We start from the raw sequence: 17,272 nt of genomic DNA, 5'->3' as shown, positions 1-17,272 counted from the left end.
ATATATATATATAATACACTATATTACCCAGTTTGGGTCAATGTAGCACCAACACAATGGGTTAAAGTTACCCAGAAAACCACTCAAGACAAGGGTTTTTTTTGACCCAGTTTTAGTGTTATTTTTTATTTTACTGTTGGGTTATTTACCCAAACAAAACTTGTTATAATCTACGTTAGTCTTTTTAAGCTTACATGTCATGGTTGGTTATTGATTGTTAATAACTTCTGTATCTTCTGAATGTCATATGCCCATTGTACAAGAAACAATACATTTGTGACAGCTTTTAGCTAAAGCTTATTGTGTATAACACTGGGTCAAAATAACATATTGCTACTAGATAAAGTTTACCCAATGTTTTTGTTCAATTTGATATAACACAACTTTGCAACAAATGATCATGATATAAACTAAGACAATTAATGTTTTAAAACTAGAGTCCTAGACACAGAATCACAAGATGGAGACTGGAACTGCCAGAGTTCAGATTGTACTTCAGTGGTCCATATTTCAAAACTGATAAACACCTGTTATTAGAATTGTAGGCTATAACTCACAGATCAACTTCCCTGCTCAAAATCTCCCACCCTGTGTGAAATTTTTGATGAGAATGGATCATGGTCGTGTTAAATGACTGGCCATGCCACCACCAATCTGCTTTTAAACTGAGTGGCCATTCTTGTACACACAAGCTCCCTCTGTTCGTTTCATTCACTGGCTGGTGCACTGAGGTAAAACGTTCCAGCACATTGACATATGACTATTGTTTTAGTCTGTGATTGCGGTGTTCGCCACCAGATTATGTAATAATGCAGAAACTGCAGTAATGCAGGAACTGGCTAAGTGGATATTGTACTATGGTGGTGCAAATTTGCCACTTTTGTATTTTAAAATTCTGTATAAAATCTGAATAGTTTATGTTAGAAACATGAAATCCATCCCTACAAACTGAATGAGCTTTTCCTCCTGCATGTCTGAACAGCCAAACAGGAACCTGGCCTCTGTATCACTGCCTGCAGCTTTAATTCTTACATAACACATGAGTCTGCTGCTGTGCTGTTTCATCTAAAATTCACAGCTGCTGTTTTTGGAGCAGGATAACTGACAAGAACAAGCACAGCCAACTCCACACTTTCTATTTTCAGCCACAGGAACAAGATGCACATCCAGTGTATCTATAAAAATATACTTTGTTTATTGGAAAAGAGGCAATAGTGCAACAGACAAGAACTCACTAGTATCTTAGTCAGGTGGTTACAGTGAAAAAAACCAAAACAACACGATACAGTTATACAACTACAACACTGTGTTAAACAAGTTGCATAAATTATAGTACAAAACTGTACACAGTCTTACAGTATTTACACAAGGTATATTTGCCAAATGCCAAATTTGTCCATTCTTCTTTTTAAATAAACAGTAAATAATTGAAGAAACAGCAATTCCTTAGTCATGCTACATGTTTTTCTTTCCTCTGCTGGTCTTTAGACCATACTGTCAGGATAGAGAAATATGATGGACACTGAATGACTTATCAGTGGTCAAAAATTCACCTCCATAGTCTGAGGAGGCACATCAATGTCCAAATAAAAGACTAAAAGTATATCATATTAAAAAACACATCCCCAGGATTCTTGTGTTGTCATTACTCAGAAATATGTATTACATTTTCTAATCGCATAGTTAAACATTTCATGGCGATTTGTTTCCACTTGTACCTCAATTTGTCCACCAGTATCCTTGCAGCTGTCAAACTTTAAACAGATATTGCCATGTAGGTGACTTTACTGAGTCAGTTTACTGACTTTATGACTCTTCTCTACTTGTGCTATTGCCACAGTGTGTTTTAGTCTTACTTTAATTATCTTCTGTTGGGGTTATCCTATAATTTTTTTAGACTTTAATCTCACAGTAATGTTTTTTTCATTATCTATTATCCTAATATCTCAAGATAAAAATAATGCTCATAATGCCAATATTGTAAAGCATTGTAAAGTCCACTTTCTTTCACCTCTGTCATTTTTATAGGTACAGAGGTTCTGACCACCACATAACAACCATTTACATGTCAAATATACATTCAAATTAAATTCTTGACTCCCAACTACAAACTTAAAAAACAAAATCAGAAGTACCATTTGTCAACTGAAGAAGTGAAACATTTTGGATGTCACAATGAAAACAGTTTGAAGGCCATTATCTCTGGAATACAGACCTGAAGAAAGTCAGGAAAGACAGTTAGGGAAGTCAGTCTCATGAATTTTAAAAATAGTTAAGCATCTATAGAAGCAGCCCTGTCCACATGCTCAACATGTTGAATACTATGCAAAAGTCCCATGCAACATGGCCACAATGTATTTTGGTCTGACATATTTATCTCTGAGCATGGAAATTAATTCTTGATCTTTAGAAATAATATGTGTAACATAATCTAAGCTCAAACGTCCACTTATTATCTTTTAAGAGCTTTCAGCCACTTTTCATGCCCTTCTTCAACAAATGAAATTTGCTCAGTTGGGTCATGTAAGAGTGGGACTTCATTTACACAATATTCAACACCAGAGACCATCTTTGAACTGAGACAGGTGTTATGATCTTGCCCCATATACTGTTCAACCACCTGCTATCACATTACAGAAGGCTAGAAAGTGGACCTTTGAGCTTTGATTATTTGTTGCACATATTTATTGTTGCCTCTTTGTGATACATTTCTCTGTATAATTAATGAACTAGATTTTGGGGCTCTCTTTGGGTCTGGGGTACTAACACCAAACATTTGGTACAAGGGTGGGTTTATCTTTTGATTTGGAGATAAAACAAACTACATATGTGTTATAACATCTGATATGTGTCCTTACATTTCTTCGTCAGTGCGTCTGTCCACCAAAATGCATCTGTGTACCTTTACTGGCGGACTGGTCAGAAATTATGGGGACTTAGAGCTGCATTTTAACATCAACTAAACAAATATTAAACAAAAGGAAAGGAAAGATGTCTTGCTCTTCATCTCTTCTTTCAGTCTCTAAATTTGGCTGCTTTAGCTGTGAGCAGAAGCAACAGACAGCTGCTGATGAGTTCTTTCAGGTTTTACGGTTTCATGTGTTTGTGTGAGAATTGTTTCTCATCTCATAGCAACATGAAGTCTGGCTTGATAGCTACTCATCTTTTCAACTTCCTCTAAACCAAAAATACAACTAGAACATTCATTGTACTTAAAGGCTAGGTTAGATGAAAGGTCAGGCGTGCAGTGGTCAGGGTTGAGGGTAGAGTTGGGGGAGTGGTGGGGAATGGTGCAGTCAATGTAGAAGGTCCTCAGGAAGTCCTGATTCGGGTTTGTGTGTGTGTGCGTGATCCTCCCGTCACATGTTGTCGTCGTAGTCACCAATCATCCTCCGTGTGTTGGACGCCAGGAAGATGTCGTTATCTCGTGGACAGTCATAATGGCAGGAGCACGTCTTGATGAACATCATCTTCTTCCTGAAGACGTCTCCCTCCGGACAGCGGAACTCCACCTCTGCAGTGATGGTAGTGTGAGGCGTACAGCAGCGGTTATCAGTGCAGACGCCACAGAACTTTGGTTTGTATAGCCTGGTGCTAGAGCAGCCCGACAGCTCGAAGCGCATCCCCCGCTGGGCCTTTGGTGTCCGGACACATTTCTTTCCCTTCTGTGGGACAGAGATGATGATCAGTGAATGATGTGTCAGCATCATATATGTGCTGAGTGATATATAGTAACACTACATGACTCATTATTCTGATGCTTATCATTAATGTCCTGTGACAGCTGTGTTTATTTTTCAGATACTGCTGTCTGACACAACACAACTACTTAATCAATAGGATTCAGTCCATCCATTGTCTTGATTTTTCATTCAAAAACAAAAATGTCAACGTCATGGTGGTGCTAGATAAATAATCACTGGGTCACCAAAGTCATTAGGATTCATCCTCTGGGGACCACTAATGTCTGTAAAAATTTCACATCAATGCATCCGATATTTGTTGAGACATTCCAATTTGGACCAAAGTGGAGGACTGACCAACTTGCTGACATTGCTTCCCTAGAACCATAGCATGGTTTAAACACTACAAACAATATATTATATATACAGAGTTGTTTCAATGTTCATTTGGGCATCTGACTATTGTTTTAAGATGGACTTGAAAAAATGTGAACCTGTCCTTTAAAAATAAAATGGGACTTTCAGTGGGTGCGATCTGGAAAGTGCTTCTACTGTCTAAAAGCCAGCACACAAAGAGTCAGGAATAAGACCCAAACCATCAGGATTATGAACCTGCTAGGAATCCCCAACTGGGGACCACACACTACCCCTAGTCCCTCCAATACACATGTACTTATTTCTCTACATAGTATAAAGTTCCTCCTCTGTTAGCATGCAGTATGTGTAATGAATTAACTTGCAGATGATGAAGTTTGAGTTGTATATTATTCTGTTCAACAAAACATGTGAATAAACCCTTGTTTGGTATAGAACTTCATTTTTTAATTTATCCAAAAATTCCACAAGGAACCTGAACCCAGTGGGAAAAGTAACCGCTGGCTTTGGGTTTACAACAGAACAGCATCACTACAATACAGCAGACCACTGATCAGCTGCTTTGGAGCAGGTATAGGGTTCGGGACCTTGTTGAAGAGGCACCTGGGCAACAGCTGATGTGAAATATTTCATAAATATTTAGCTGTAGAGAAGTCCACTGACCTTGATATCTTTGTCCTGCTGGATGTTGCAGGGTCGGACCATGCAGATTCTGGTCTGCCTCTCCAGCTGGCAGTGCTGGTTGTCGTTGGTGATGCGGGACGAGACGGCCATGCCGCAAGTGGCTGAGCACTCACTCCACTCTGTAGTCTGGACTATGCAGTTATCTCTGGGACTCTCTGCTACTGGCTCATGTGGGGACACTTGTTTGAAGACCGAGACAGGATTTGAAGAGGGCAAGGGGTGAATCTGAGAAGCTCCTGTATGGAGTGGAGGGTGGTATTAGAGAAACTTTAACATGCAGATTAAACATCCAGATTTGCAAAACAAATGAGAGAAATATAGAATAAAAAATAATTGCTATCTACACACATCGGGTGATTTGGGGTCCTGATATTCTAGCATTATACCTGTTATATTACCTGTCATATGTTCATATACTACAATGTTTTTCTCTGGCTTTAAGTGTTTTCTTTTTGATAAGTGATAAAGGTGGCTTTACATTTGTTGCTGATAAATTCTATTTTCATACAGTGAATACATGTCAGTTAGTAAGCAACAATATGTTTCCCAAATTGTTGTTCTGACCAGGTCATGATCCAGGCATGTGCTGTTTTTGGGACATCTGAAGCTGGGCTGCAACTAATGATTATTTTCACTCACTCTTTACATCATCTATTAATCTGACAGTTGCTTTCTTGTTTCAATAGTTAATCATTTAGGATAAAATACTGTGAAAATGCCAATTATAAGCCTCAGGTGACATCCTCAAATGTCTTGTTTTGTTCGAGCAACAGTCCAAAACCCAAGCAGAAAATCTTCACATTAGAGGAACTGGCACTAGATCATTTTTTAATTTTTTTGCTTGGAAAATAAGTTAAAGGACTTCATTTTCTGATAATAAACTCATCTATTAATTGGCTAATCATTTCTGCTCAAATCTTAAAAGCTGAATAGAGAAGGTTAATTGCTGAACCACTTTAGATAAGGGCTGAATGTTTTCTGCTCTGATATGATTTAATCTTATAGATTTTATCTAAAAAGCTTGCTAACCGCAATGTCTGGTAAAAACAAATAATAAGTCTTGTTGCAAACACCTCAGATTTAGGGCTGCAACAATTATTTTCATTATAGATTCATCTGCAGATTATTTCTCAATGATTTGATTGTTTGATTTGTAAAACATCATGTAACAGTGAAAAATGCCCATCGCAGTTTCCTACAGCCCAAGGTGATGTCATCAAGTGTCCATTAACTGGCCATTAACTGAATCATATACATATCCAACAAAAAACAAATATTTTTTGTATCCAGACAGATTCAGTGATTCCTGACCAAAAGTACCATAAGTAATAAAGTATGAGTATGAGTATAATATAAAGTATTCAAGGGTACATATGATCAAAATGCAATCAAACAGTCCAACAATAAAGGCTGGCACTCTAATGGTGATGATTTAATCTGAAGGAAAACAAAATCTAAGTAGAATCAAAGAAGATGTTGATGTGACACAGATGACACTGACCGGCCATCACTGACTGGTAGTGGTGGTCCTGAGGTGTCTGGTCACACACCCACTCCTCACAGCATTTTCCAGGGATGTGGATGCGTCGTGGGTACGGGCAGTCAGGGGAGGGCAGCCAGACATCACTGGCACATGTGGGCACACAGCCGATCTCTCCATTCATACACACGCAGTGGTGCTTACAGCTGGGCTGAAAGGACTCTCCACTGCGGTAGATCACTCCACCCAGATCACACGTCTGACCCTCCTGAGCTGTAGACACACAGCCGGCATAATACACTCTGACTGATTTTTAATGAGAAAATACAGAACAGGCTGCTATCTGAAGAGTAAAAGTACAGTATACAGAAGGTATACATAAATAATACAGTTAGCTCAATTATTTAAAATTGGCTGTTTATCTTTTCATCTTCTTTCCGGGTAAATAATTTAATTATTTGATAAAATAAAATAAAACTTGCGGACAAGTAAGTCAGTAGTGGATAATTCTGCAAAACCCCAAGTTATGTTGATGCAAATGTTTTTAAAATTCTCATGTGTGCATAGCATTTAAAGTTAGGAGAGTATATATGGTAGCAGTTCAGCCCCAACTGACACTGACTGAAGTGAGTATATACAATCTATATGGCAGGTTAGGGAAAATCGGTGCTTATGGTTAATAAAACAGTAAACATCATTTGCAGGTCTGTGACGGAATGTGTGCCAGTAAAATTACAATTATCCAAAGATTCAAAAAGCATGTATCACATACCACACTATGGAGTATTACTGTCACTGATCATGTTTAACTGTCTAGTAAGTCCATTTTTACACACAATATGTGTTTTATTAGCAAAAATCACCTGTATTAACATCACTTGCCAACATAAGCCTGTATGATTATAAGTACCATGTAAAAAAAGATTTATTGTGTATAGTTTTAATTCAAGACTGGTACATTTACTGTAGTTGAAACTGTTTTATACAGAGATCAGCACATGTTCAGTTGAAAAGCAATGACATGAGCTACTTTGTTGTTCAGGTATGAAATTACACATATCATACCTTGACACCTTTCCTTCTTATTATCATATCAGTGATATAGAGAACTTAAAATCATGTCAGGAAAACTAAGAATAAATAAAAGATCAAAGGTATGCTAAAAATAGAAAAGTGAATATTAGCGAATAAAGTAAATGACATTAGTGGAACATGTATTGTGAGGATTATTGTGGCCTGTATGAGGATGGCCTTTTAAGTCTCTTTTTCTCTATTGCACTCCTGTGCTCTGCAGTTTCATATCATCTGGACCATCTAAATTACATTAGTATTATGAGAAATCACTTTTTGAATGTGAATGTTTCACCGGTATAAAGATGAATAAAGACGTTGCTTTTGTATGTAAACTGACACAGCGGTACTGTGTGTTTCAAGGAGGATGTGTTACCTATGCAAATGCCAGTCTCAGTGTCACTCAGCAGTGCGTAGTCACAATAGAGCTCCTTGTGGTGGTCGCAGGGCTCCAGCAGGGAGCAGGGCTCCCCCAGCTGCCTAGCACACACCTTACAGCAGCCACAGCCATCCAGGACCAGGCTGGTCCCCACCGGGCAGGGTGGGGGGTCTGCAGGGCAGGCACAGGACTGGGAGCAGTCCTGGGCCACTGTCTGCAACAAACACACATCACACATTCAAATTACATAAAAGAAGTTGCATCAGGATCAGGTATATATAATAACAGAGCAAAATTTGTCAAATGTTGATTGACACCAGAGGCTGCTATGACCACAATGTACCAGACTGTCCTCACCAGAAAATCAACAGCATTAGTCATTTGTTCAAACGCTTGAATTGACTTTTGCTTAACCATTTGGGCTGTGCAAATAATAACTGCAGTCTCTGAAAAGCAAAGGTGAAAGTAGTGAGATGCTGTTATTGTGCTTCACAATCTCTTAGAAATGGGTGATAACTGACTTTGATGCCAGAGACTTTGGTTTGCATCCTATCTGCTATGATTCACAATCTTTCCCTCACTTTATCCAAGTTCAGTCAGAGACACTTAGGTCAAGGAGAACAACCCCCCCTTAATAAAAATACATGAACAACAGATGGTAGTTAAATCATGAATATCAAAAATAAAGGAGTTAAGGAGGAAGTTGGGGTGGTGGTAGGAGCTGTGGCAGCAAACCTGATAGCATGGGTTTATTAGCAGACTATAAGGGTCAGGTTATGGTATACCCTGTACACCTGTGTGAATATGATTGGATGTTACTAGTAAGCTGGTAGCCGAGCAGCTGATGAATGAGCCAGTGACTATAAGCATTTAGCAACATGCTAATCAGCCAATGCAAAGGTACTCTTCCTGGACAAATGCTATGCTATCAGTTTTTAACCACAACCACAATGTATTTCTAACCTTAAAGCTGCACTAATGGATCAAATGATTGTTTGTAACTCTGCAGTTCACCTCAGCTCTACTGAGATTTTTAGAATCCGCTCATTGTTTTAGATTTACAGCCCACATATTTACTGTTAAGTTCTCACTGCTCTCATCAAGCTGGTTTCAGGCAATGGCAGGCAGCTGTTTTCAGTGAAAAAGCTCTGATAAACCCACTGTACACTATCTGCCCAGCACCAGACAGCAGACACACACAGTTAAGAGAGTAGCTGGTGAACATAGTGGAGCATTTAGCAGCTAAAGAGCCAGATTTTTTTCTTTTTGAGGAGTTCACAAACACGACCCCAAATGAGTGCTAATGTTGTTCTGTGTCTGATGTATAAATAGGCAGCTGTCTGCTAACACACTAACAACTTGATGAGGTGATAACATGTCACAATGTTAACAAACACCATGCGTACAGCTTGTTGTGCTGCCCCCAAGTGGCCAAATGATCAAATAATGCAGTTTGAACATAGTTTTTCAGCATGCCCCAGGAGCCAACAAATTAAGACGCATGCCACATAACCTTAACCATAATCTGGCAGTGGAACTCTGTTGCCCCCCATCTCTCTCCCCCCTTGTTTCCTGTTATCTTGCCACAAAATAAAGGCATAAATACAACCCTCCCAAAAATATTTTAAAAAAACAAAGTCATTATTAAACCATAATCATGGACTTTCTCTAACCTTCCAGAACAACCCATATGATCATGTTCTGAACTGCCATTTATATGGTATGGCTGAATCAGCCTGCACCTCCTCACAGTTTTCATCACTTCTATGATTGGAGAGTAACTTAACACCAGGCTAAAGCAGTGTTTCACTGCCCTCTGCCCGCTTGAAAGTTTCAGGTCTGTTTCACCTCTGACCAGCATCATTGTTGGGTGCCCCCCATGACTCCATGCAGTCATGTGAATACATTTGTAATATGGGGGCTTGACCCTGGGGAGCAAATACAGTTCTGCCCGTGGGCCCCACAGTGATTTTGGCTGGCTCTGCACCAGAGCTCAATAAGGAAAACATATGAAAACAAAGCAAAACACTTACTGATGGCAAGTGTAATATTTACAATGCACCATAAAAAGTGAAATAAGTATCAATATCAATGTATTTGCCACATATAATGTGAGAGGTTACATGAGAATACACTCTGCACAGAGAGCAGATACTTTGTTATAGCATAGATACTGATGCCTTCATCAGTCAGGCTGTTGTTGTTTTGCTCTGGTTTAGTGATTCTGCAGAATGCCACAAGATGGCGACACCAGACTGTAATCACATGGAACGTGAACATTTTCCATGTTTTGTTTTCTTCCCACTGTAGTCAGACAGCACCAGACAGGGAGCAGGTTTGGCGGAAAACATGACAGCGGCAGATGGGAAATAGTGAGGAAAAATATTTTTGAGTATTAGCTGAAGGTTAGACTGTGACTGCCCAGGTTTAGCAGATCTTTCTGTTGTGTGTATGTGACTAAAATGCACAATCTGTTGCATATTTCCAAAGCAGCACAATATCACAAACTATTATGACTTCATTAATACAGAACATTTGTTTGTTAAAATAAAACTTACCGATGAGATCATAAGCAGAAGAAGAGAGAATGTGACTGAAGTTTCCACAGACATGTTTCTCGTCAGGCTGCAGTCCACTCAGTAGTGCTGGTTCCTGTGACAGGAGGCTTGGTCTTGTTGTTCTCCTTGCAGCAGACTGATGAGGCCTGGGAGGAGAAACTGGCTTAAATACCAGCCCAGTGGGTGTAGCCGGAGAAACCAGAGCCATGCCACTCTGCTCTGAGAGGTGAAAATATTCAAAAGGTCTTCTCCCAGAGACAGCCTCCTTAGTCACATCATGAGTTCATATGGGTGGGTGTGGACAAAATGCCAACCAACATGGGTTTTAACTAACAGCAACTATGTCCTGTCATTTAGGGATTTAATTCCAATTAGCAGCATGTGCCAGCTTCAGAATGCCTCTGACACCATAACATATGAGTATTTAAAGCTGTAACTCCACAGAGGACAAACAGTCTGGGTTGAATTTCAGGAATGTTGCTCACAGAATCCGAGAAATGATTTAATGTGGCAGAGGAGGTGAGCGTGGAAAATGAGGATGACATGTGCCAAACACTGACAAACTGCAGGACAGCAGTGGCCTGTGGAAGCTCAGAGGCAGGAACAGACAGACAGACACATAACAGCGCTGTCCTTAAATACCATAAAACGACTGTGACAGCGTCAGGAAGAACTGCCTCACAAAGCTGCGTTGATGGCAGGGCTGATGTTCACCAACCATTTGTTTCCAGGAACAGCACATTAAGATGCAGAACCCAGCGCTGCAAGAGAAACACAAAACCTGGAACCATGATGACAGAGTTAGTCTTTATGAAATGTCTGTTGTTGGTTGATATGGATAATCCAGAATGCTTTTCAGACTTGGACTCTGTAACATTGCTGGCTATATCTTTCTGTTATTGCTTTTTGGCTTTCACACCTGCTGTAGGTTTCCAATATGGAAAAGTTCCATGTTGAATGAGTTTAAACATAATAGGACAGTTACTGAAATGGCCGCAATGCTCATGCCTTTAAGCTGTAAATAATTAAATAAAATATTTATATAGCCCTATACAAAAACTATAAAAAGATTTTGTATAAATTGGGTCAAGTAAGCATCAATAAAATGACTTGAGATGGTATTTAAAGTGAAACTATGTAACTTTTAAAAATGCCAAAAGTAAATTATTTCTCATAAAAAACAAAAGTTGGATTTCTAAGCAATAAAAATAACCAATCCATTCTTTTGTTTTGGCCGCTAAATCCTACTTTTTCTAAATTGGTCAGGTACAAACCTTGTCGGACCTTTGTAAACAAAGTTCTGATGTAAAAGCAGAGAAACCAATGACACACTCCATAGCAGTGGGTGGCGGTAGTGAGTCACTTAAGAAAACATAAGAAGAATTAAAGCTTCAAGCAGCAATGAACGGGCCCTCGCACCTCACACGTGTCTGAGGCAGCGGCAGCCATGGTATTGCCACTGGAGGTCGGTTGACATAGCTCTGAATTGACATGATAATCAGACACTGAGTGAATGGGTGAAATATTATTTCTCCTGTGCAGTACGTGGTGCTGGAGATGACCTATTGGAAATTGTGTATACATTTGATGAACTATGTCATTTAGGCTTCACTTCCTGTTGCCCATAGGCAATTCTACATAAGTGAAATATTAAACCTGGAGTGCAGAACTTTTACATATAAATGAACGTCTGTTACATTGAAGCCCTTGCCAAATGAGTTCACACAATGCTGATTAAGCCTATCACAGCACTATCTGTGATCAGCACCCAGAGACTTACGCCGGCTGAGTGGAGTAAGCTACAGTGTAGCCTATGACATAAGCATGTATTGACAGTGTTTTTGTAATTACTCTCACTGCCAGAAGGGGGAGACAAAAGTCCTGCACTCCAGCTTTAATGCAGCAATACATTTACCAGAGGGCAACTGACATGGATATACATTTTTATGAATATTGGACATTTCATGTAAGAGATAACTATCACTCCCTGTGGCCACGGCCACAGGGAGTGTGGCCACACACCCACTAATTATACATCATGTTGCTGTATATCATCACCATGTAAATTTCATGTAAATTGGATGATGCTTGTCACATAAGGCTGATTTCCTGTTGTCAGTAGGTGGTGATGTGACCATGACTCAATATTGACATATAGATGTGTTCAGGCTTGGACTTTTATCAAGCATGAGAAATTTGGGGCAGATTGGGCAATGCTAGCTTTTAGCAAATAATGCTACATAGCTGTTGCCACTGTTCAGCGAAAATAACAGTCTCGCTTTAAGGGCGTTTTCAAACCTTTAGTTGGTTTGCTTCGGTCTGAATCAGTGCATGTGTTGGTAAATGTTGTGTTTCCCCTTGGTTCGGTTTCTTTTCACAACAAACAGTTCAAGTGAACCACAATGCATCACTAAAAGCCACTTACGAACATTCACTCCATTTATTGGTCAGATGGGTCTGGAGCAGGAGCAAGAATGTAGCTGCCCAAATATCAAGACAACAACGTATTTCATTGTTAGTACAGACAGGACCAAAATGAATTCTCCACCCAGCTGCTAACAACTGCTGATTTCATTCATTTGCATCTCAGCATGCAAAGCTCACCTGGTTACAGGAGCTGTTCAGCTCAAACTTGAAGAGTATGTCAGGTCAGATAAAAGTTGTCTCACATTCCCACCATAAACAAATCGTTCCAGAATTTGTTTGTGACCAGACCAAGACCACTTCCTCCACAGGGTCTCTATGTGGTTGTAAACAGCACAGGTTTGAAAACTCCCTGAAACATAGAGTTTGCTGACTTGTTCCCCAGAGGGGGCTTTTGCTGTCAGGACATGATGTTGTAATCCCACTACAAAAGGATTTTGACACTGCACACCACCATAGTGATGTCAGTGCTTAAGACCAGTGTCAGTACCTGTGTACTGGTCTTGGATGTGAATGTCCTCCAGGACCTTTCTCCTCTGACTCCTGGTCAATGACTGGTCAGCATCCACTGGGCCCCCGCCCAGTGGATGCTGACCAGAATAGAGGCTGTGAGTAGTTTTTGGCTGGTGCTCACAGACAGCTGATGTCTGTTTCTGCTGTTTATTCAATTTCAGGGTCCTTGCTGTTTCATCGATGTGCTTCCTACAGTTGTCACATGTGATGTCATAATGATGTCATACACCACTCCAGTCTTCCTTTGTAGTGGAAGGAGGGTTCCTCTGGTTAGATTTTCTAATGCTTCTGGGATGCTTCTGGGGGGTCCTTGTTGAGTTATCAGTGTCTGAGCTGGTCTTACATTAAAGTGGGATTCTCATAATCCACTCCTTGTAACTGTCGGCCCGGAGTGCCACATTGAATTGCTACAACTCCCTCTCTCTGTCCTCCCCCTCACTGACAAGATGTGGTGCTCTGTGTAGGAGGGTTCTCACCACTGATCTTTCTCACATGATGGAAACTCAGAAACCTACTGTTTCCATGGTCAAGAATTAATTTTCACACTGATGTTCAAGGTTCAGGTTATCATCATTATCCAATTACATTTACATTAAAATTACAATTATACAACGAGAAAAATGTTGAGTAGGATAAAAAAATAAGTTAAAAATACAGAATAAGTTAAAATGTGTTTTCAGGTTCTTTAAGTAAAAATATGAACACAAGCCTTCGGTTTGTATTGTAGTATTTTACACTGTGACATTGCTACTTTGATGTAAGAAAACACTTCCACCATTGACATGGTTGCAATTACTGTCATAAAAATAGAGAAGGAATTGTAGGATTTAGATAAGTATGAAAGCAGCGAGTCCTTGTTATGTGCATCAGCAGACTGCTGCCCTGCAACAATAACCACATCATTACATGTTATTTGTCTCTGCTCTGCTGCCACAAACATTACATGACACCTCTATACTTACTACAGACTATTAGCTGCCATGCCCAGACACATGACATGATGCCTGCTGAATGACATACAGTACATCAAGCTGGCATAGCAGCACTCATATGTGCTTGACATAATGTTTAACCTGTGTAGTGAATCACCATCATTTTTTTTTTTTTTTTTACTGTCAGTTGATTGCTTGGAATGTTTTTGCTGTACAGCCATTAGCTGTTCCTTGACATGTTCACACCAATAATTAGTATGTTTACATGCACTCTTATTCAGAGAAATCAGGTTACACAGGTTATTTAAGAACTTGTTTACATGCACTGCATGTGAGTGAGTGTACATGCAGTAGATCGATAACCAGATTTTTGCTGCAATCAGCAATTTTCCCCACCAGGATTACCAGATTCGTCTTGTCGCATTTTATTTACCTCAGTTGTTCCTCTCATAGACACTGGCCTCTCTTAACTCTGTCCCTGAGTCTTGGGCAGAATCCTCCTTTTGTACAAAGGTTCAAAACACAAAAATGACTACTACATCATGAATCCATCTAACAGCTTGATCCAGGGCAGGAAAATCTTGACAACTACTGGATAAATTGCAATGCAGTTTAGTGTGGACATACTGTACATCCCAAGATGATTATAGATAGTGATTTTAGTGACCTCTGACCTTTCCTCACCATCAAATCAAATTTCAATCCATGACACTATATCTTGAAAACTAGCTAGATTATCTATGTAATTTGCTGTGATTATTCATGGTCCACAGAGAATGATTCCTGATGTTTCCCACTCATACAGTATTCAAGAAATAACATATCAAATGGGCAAATTGCCATTAAAGTTTAGCACAATCATGCTTCCTACAGGATGAACATTTCTCACTTTGAAAACTCAATAAACTATGAAGGAGCAAAAGCATGGCTCAGTGATGTGCTTTTAATAATTTTTGGACAGCAATGGAACTGACACAGAGAAATACGATACAGTATATCAGGCTATGGATAAACAAACAGTACTTAGTAAGTTGAATTCATTGTGTCTTTGGGTCTGCACGTGTTTGTTGTAGGTAGAAGAGGAAATTTATAATCAGCAACATTAAAATATCTCCGTATATATAACAAAATGATCTAAGCTCAAAAGCCCACTACTAGCTTTCAGAACTTTCAACCATATCTCATGGTCTTCAGCAAATTTACATGTTGGGTCACATAGTCAATCTGAACTCTAACCACCTGTGACAACAGAGTATCTTATTAGTGAGGAGGCAATTAGACAGAGGGAGGTACAGCATGTGAAGGCACTCTGGGCCAGGAGTGGATGATCAGAATCCCACCTCGACTTGTGACCAATATACTGTACACACTGATAACTCAACAGGGACCACCAGAAGCATCCCAGTGGAACTCTCTTATGTGACTGGACTGTCAGAACATCTAACCAGGGTCTTCAAGTTACAAGGAGTCAGCACTTATCACAAACCATTCAACGCCTTAAGATCTCTGTTGGCACACCCTAAAGACTGGAGTGCAAAACTTTGAGGTTCTTTGGGCTGAGATTATTTTCACTGAGGGTGTTTTCACACCTGCGCTTTTTAGTCCGGTTGAATCGAACTCTGGTTCGTTTTCCCTCTTGGTGCGATTCATTTGGGCAGGTCTGAACACAGTAATTGTACTCGGGTGCTGACCAAAACAACCGTAGTGAGACCCTTTAGAGGAGGTGGTCTTGGTCCGGTCCCAAACAAACTCTGGAGAGGTTCATTTGTGGTGGGAACGTGATCCAACCTTGATCTGACCCAACTACTAGGTGTACCCTGTGAGTTTGAGCAAAATGGCTCCCGTAGCCAGGTGTGCTCTGCATGCTGGATTGCAGATGAGCGAATTTAAAAGTTGCTAAAAATTAGCCGGAGAATGATCCAACCTGGACTGGCGAAACATAGTATGTTGTGTCCTTCTTCAGGAGTGAACGTTCTCACTTTGCTTGTAGTGATGCATTTTGGTTCATTTGGATTTTCTCTGTGTGAAAAGAAGCTGAACCAACGGGAAAACACACCAAGTTTACCAACGCATCCACTGATTAGGACCAAAGTCAAGCAAGTCAACTATCCATTGATCTATTCCACATTCTGCAGTTGCATCCCAGTGATGTTGTTTCTGTGACTGAAGGCACTTTTAATTAACTAAATAACTGGAAGTTTTGTAATAAAGTATGCAGTTTTAGTAAAGAGGAATATGTGTGTGGCTGGGCCGTTTATTACTTCATCATTGTCTGCAGTAGAGGAGTAAATCCTTTATGATCTCCAGGCTGCACCCAGGCAGAAAAAAATAGTCTCCTTCAATTGCCTCAGTAGGAAGCCATGGAATACTTTGTTGTATAATTTTCTTTGGTGAACAGTGATTCCTGGACCTCGGTCCCTTTGGTGTTCATATGCACTCAGAGTGAAAACAAGCCACCTGACTCCACAGCTTGTTAGTCACAGCAGGATATGCAGAGTTAATTACATCCTGTGTTACGGTACAACAGCTGAAGTGAGTGAAGGTGTTTGACTGGAATGAGAGCTCAGCTTGGTGCTTTTGGCTGCAGCTGGAGCCGGATGACTCAGTCCAGCCGAAGCACTGAAACTCCACTCAAACAGTGAACTCACAGTTCTGTTGATGTTAATAAGCCTTCTTTTATTGAAACTACTGATGCCAGTGTCCAGGTGAAAGTGAGTCATGTTGTTTTTCAGATATACGATATATTGTCAGGTTTGTAATGCTTGCAGAGTTGAATTAAAATATGCTTTTCATTCAGTGTTGTTATATGCACACTGTTTCTTATGAAATTTGTAAATCTCCTGTGTTGCACCACACATATCCAAGAATGTCCATACTGAGACACACTAATAACAAATGATAAAATAATAATAAATATTTAGATTTGAATCAAATCACTGTCTATAATCTGATTCATAAAAATGTAATCTGTGTTTTCTGCTTTTCAGACTTGCTAAGGCACAATATGCCACAAAGACAGTCTTTGACCTTGGGAACAGTATGTATGGCAGTGAAATAAGTCAAATAGTGGTCATCCAACGGAAATATTTGGCCCCCTGATGGAAGCTCAGGTTTTGATTTTCATGTTTACATTAAAACTTTTACATATATATTTTTTTTACAATTCTACTGTA

The 17,272-nt window shown here is 39.7% G+C and overlaps 1 protein-coding gene across 1 annotated transcript; it reads right to left on the bottom strand.

Annotated features, from left to right (window-relative positions):
- Positions 1-1,206: 1,206 nt before the first annotated feature.
- Positions 1,207-10,350, bottom strand: ccn2b (cellular communication network factor 2b). Its single transcript, XM_042435579.1, has 5 exons — positions 10,231-10,350; positions 7,670-7,886; positions 6,244-6,495; positions 4,722-4,978; positions 1,207-3,665 (listed from the first exon to the last, which is right to left on the bottom strand). The coding sequence occupies exons 1-5, from the start codon at positions 10,282-10,284 to the stop codon at positions 3,360-3,362; spliced, it is 1,086 nt and encodes a 361-aa protein (XP_042291513.1). The 5' UTR covers positions 10,285-10,350; the 3' UTR covers positions 1,207-3,359.
- Between the last annotated feature and the right edge of the window lie 6,922 nt (positions 10,351-17,272).

Source organism: Thunnus maccoyii, chromosome 15 (genome assembly GCF_910596095.1).
Source record: "Thunnus maccoyii chromosome 15, fThuMac1.1, whole genome shotgun sequence".
NCBI classification, from domain to species: Eukaryota; Metazoa; Chordata; class Actinopteri; order Scombriformes; family Scombridae; genus Thunnus; species Thunnus maccoyii.
Note: the sequence above shows the minus strand (reverse complement) of the source record. Positions and strands in the feature narration are given on the sequence as shown.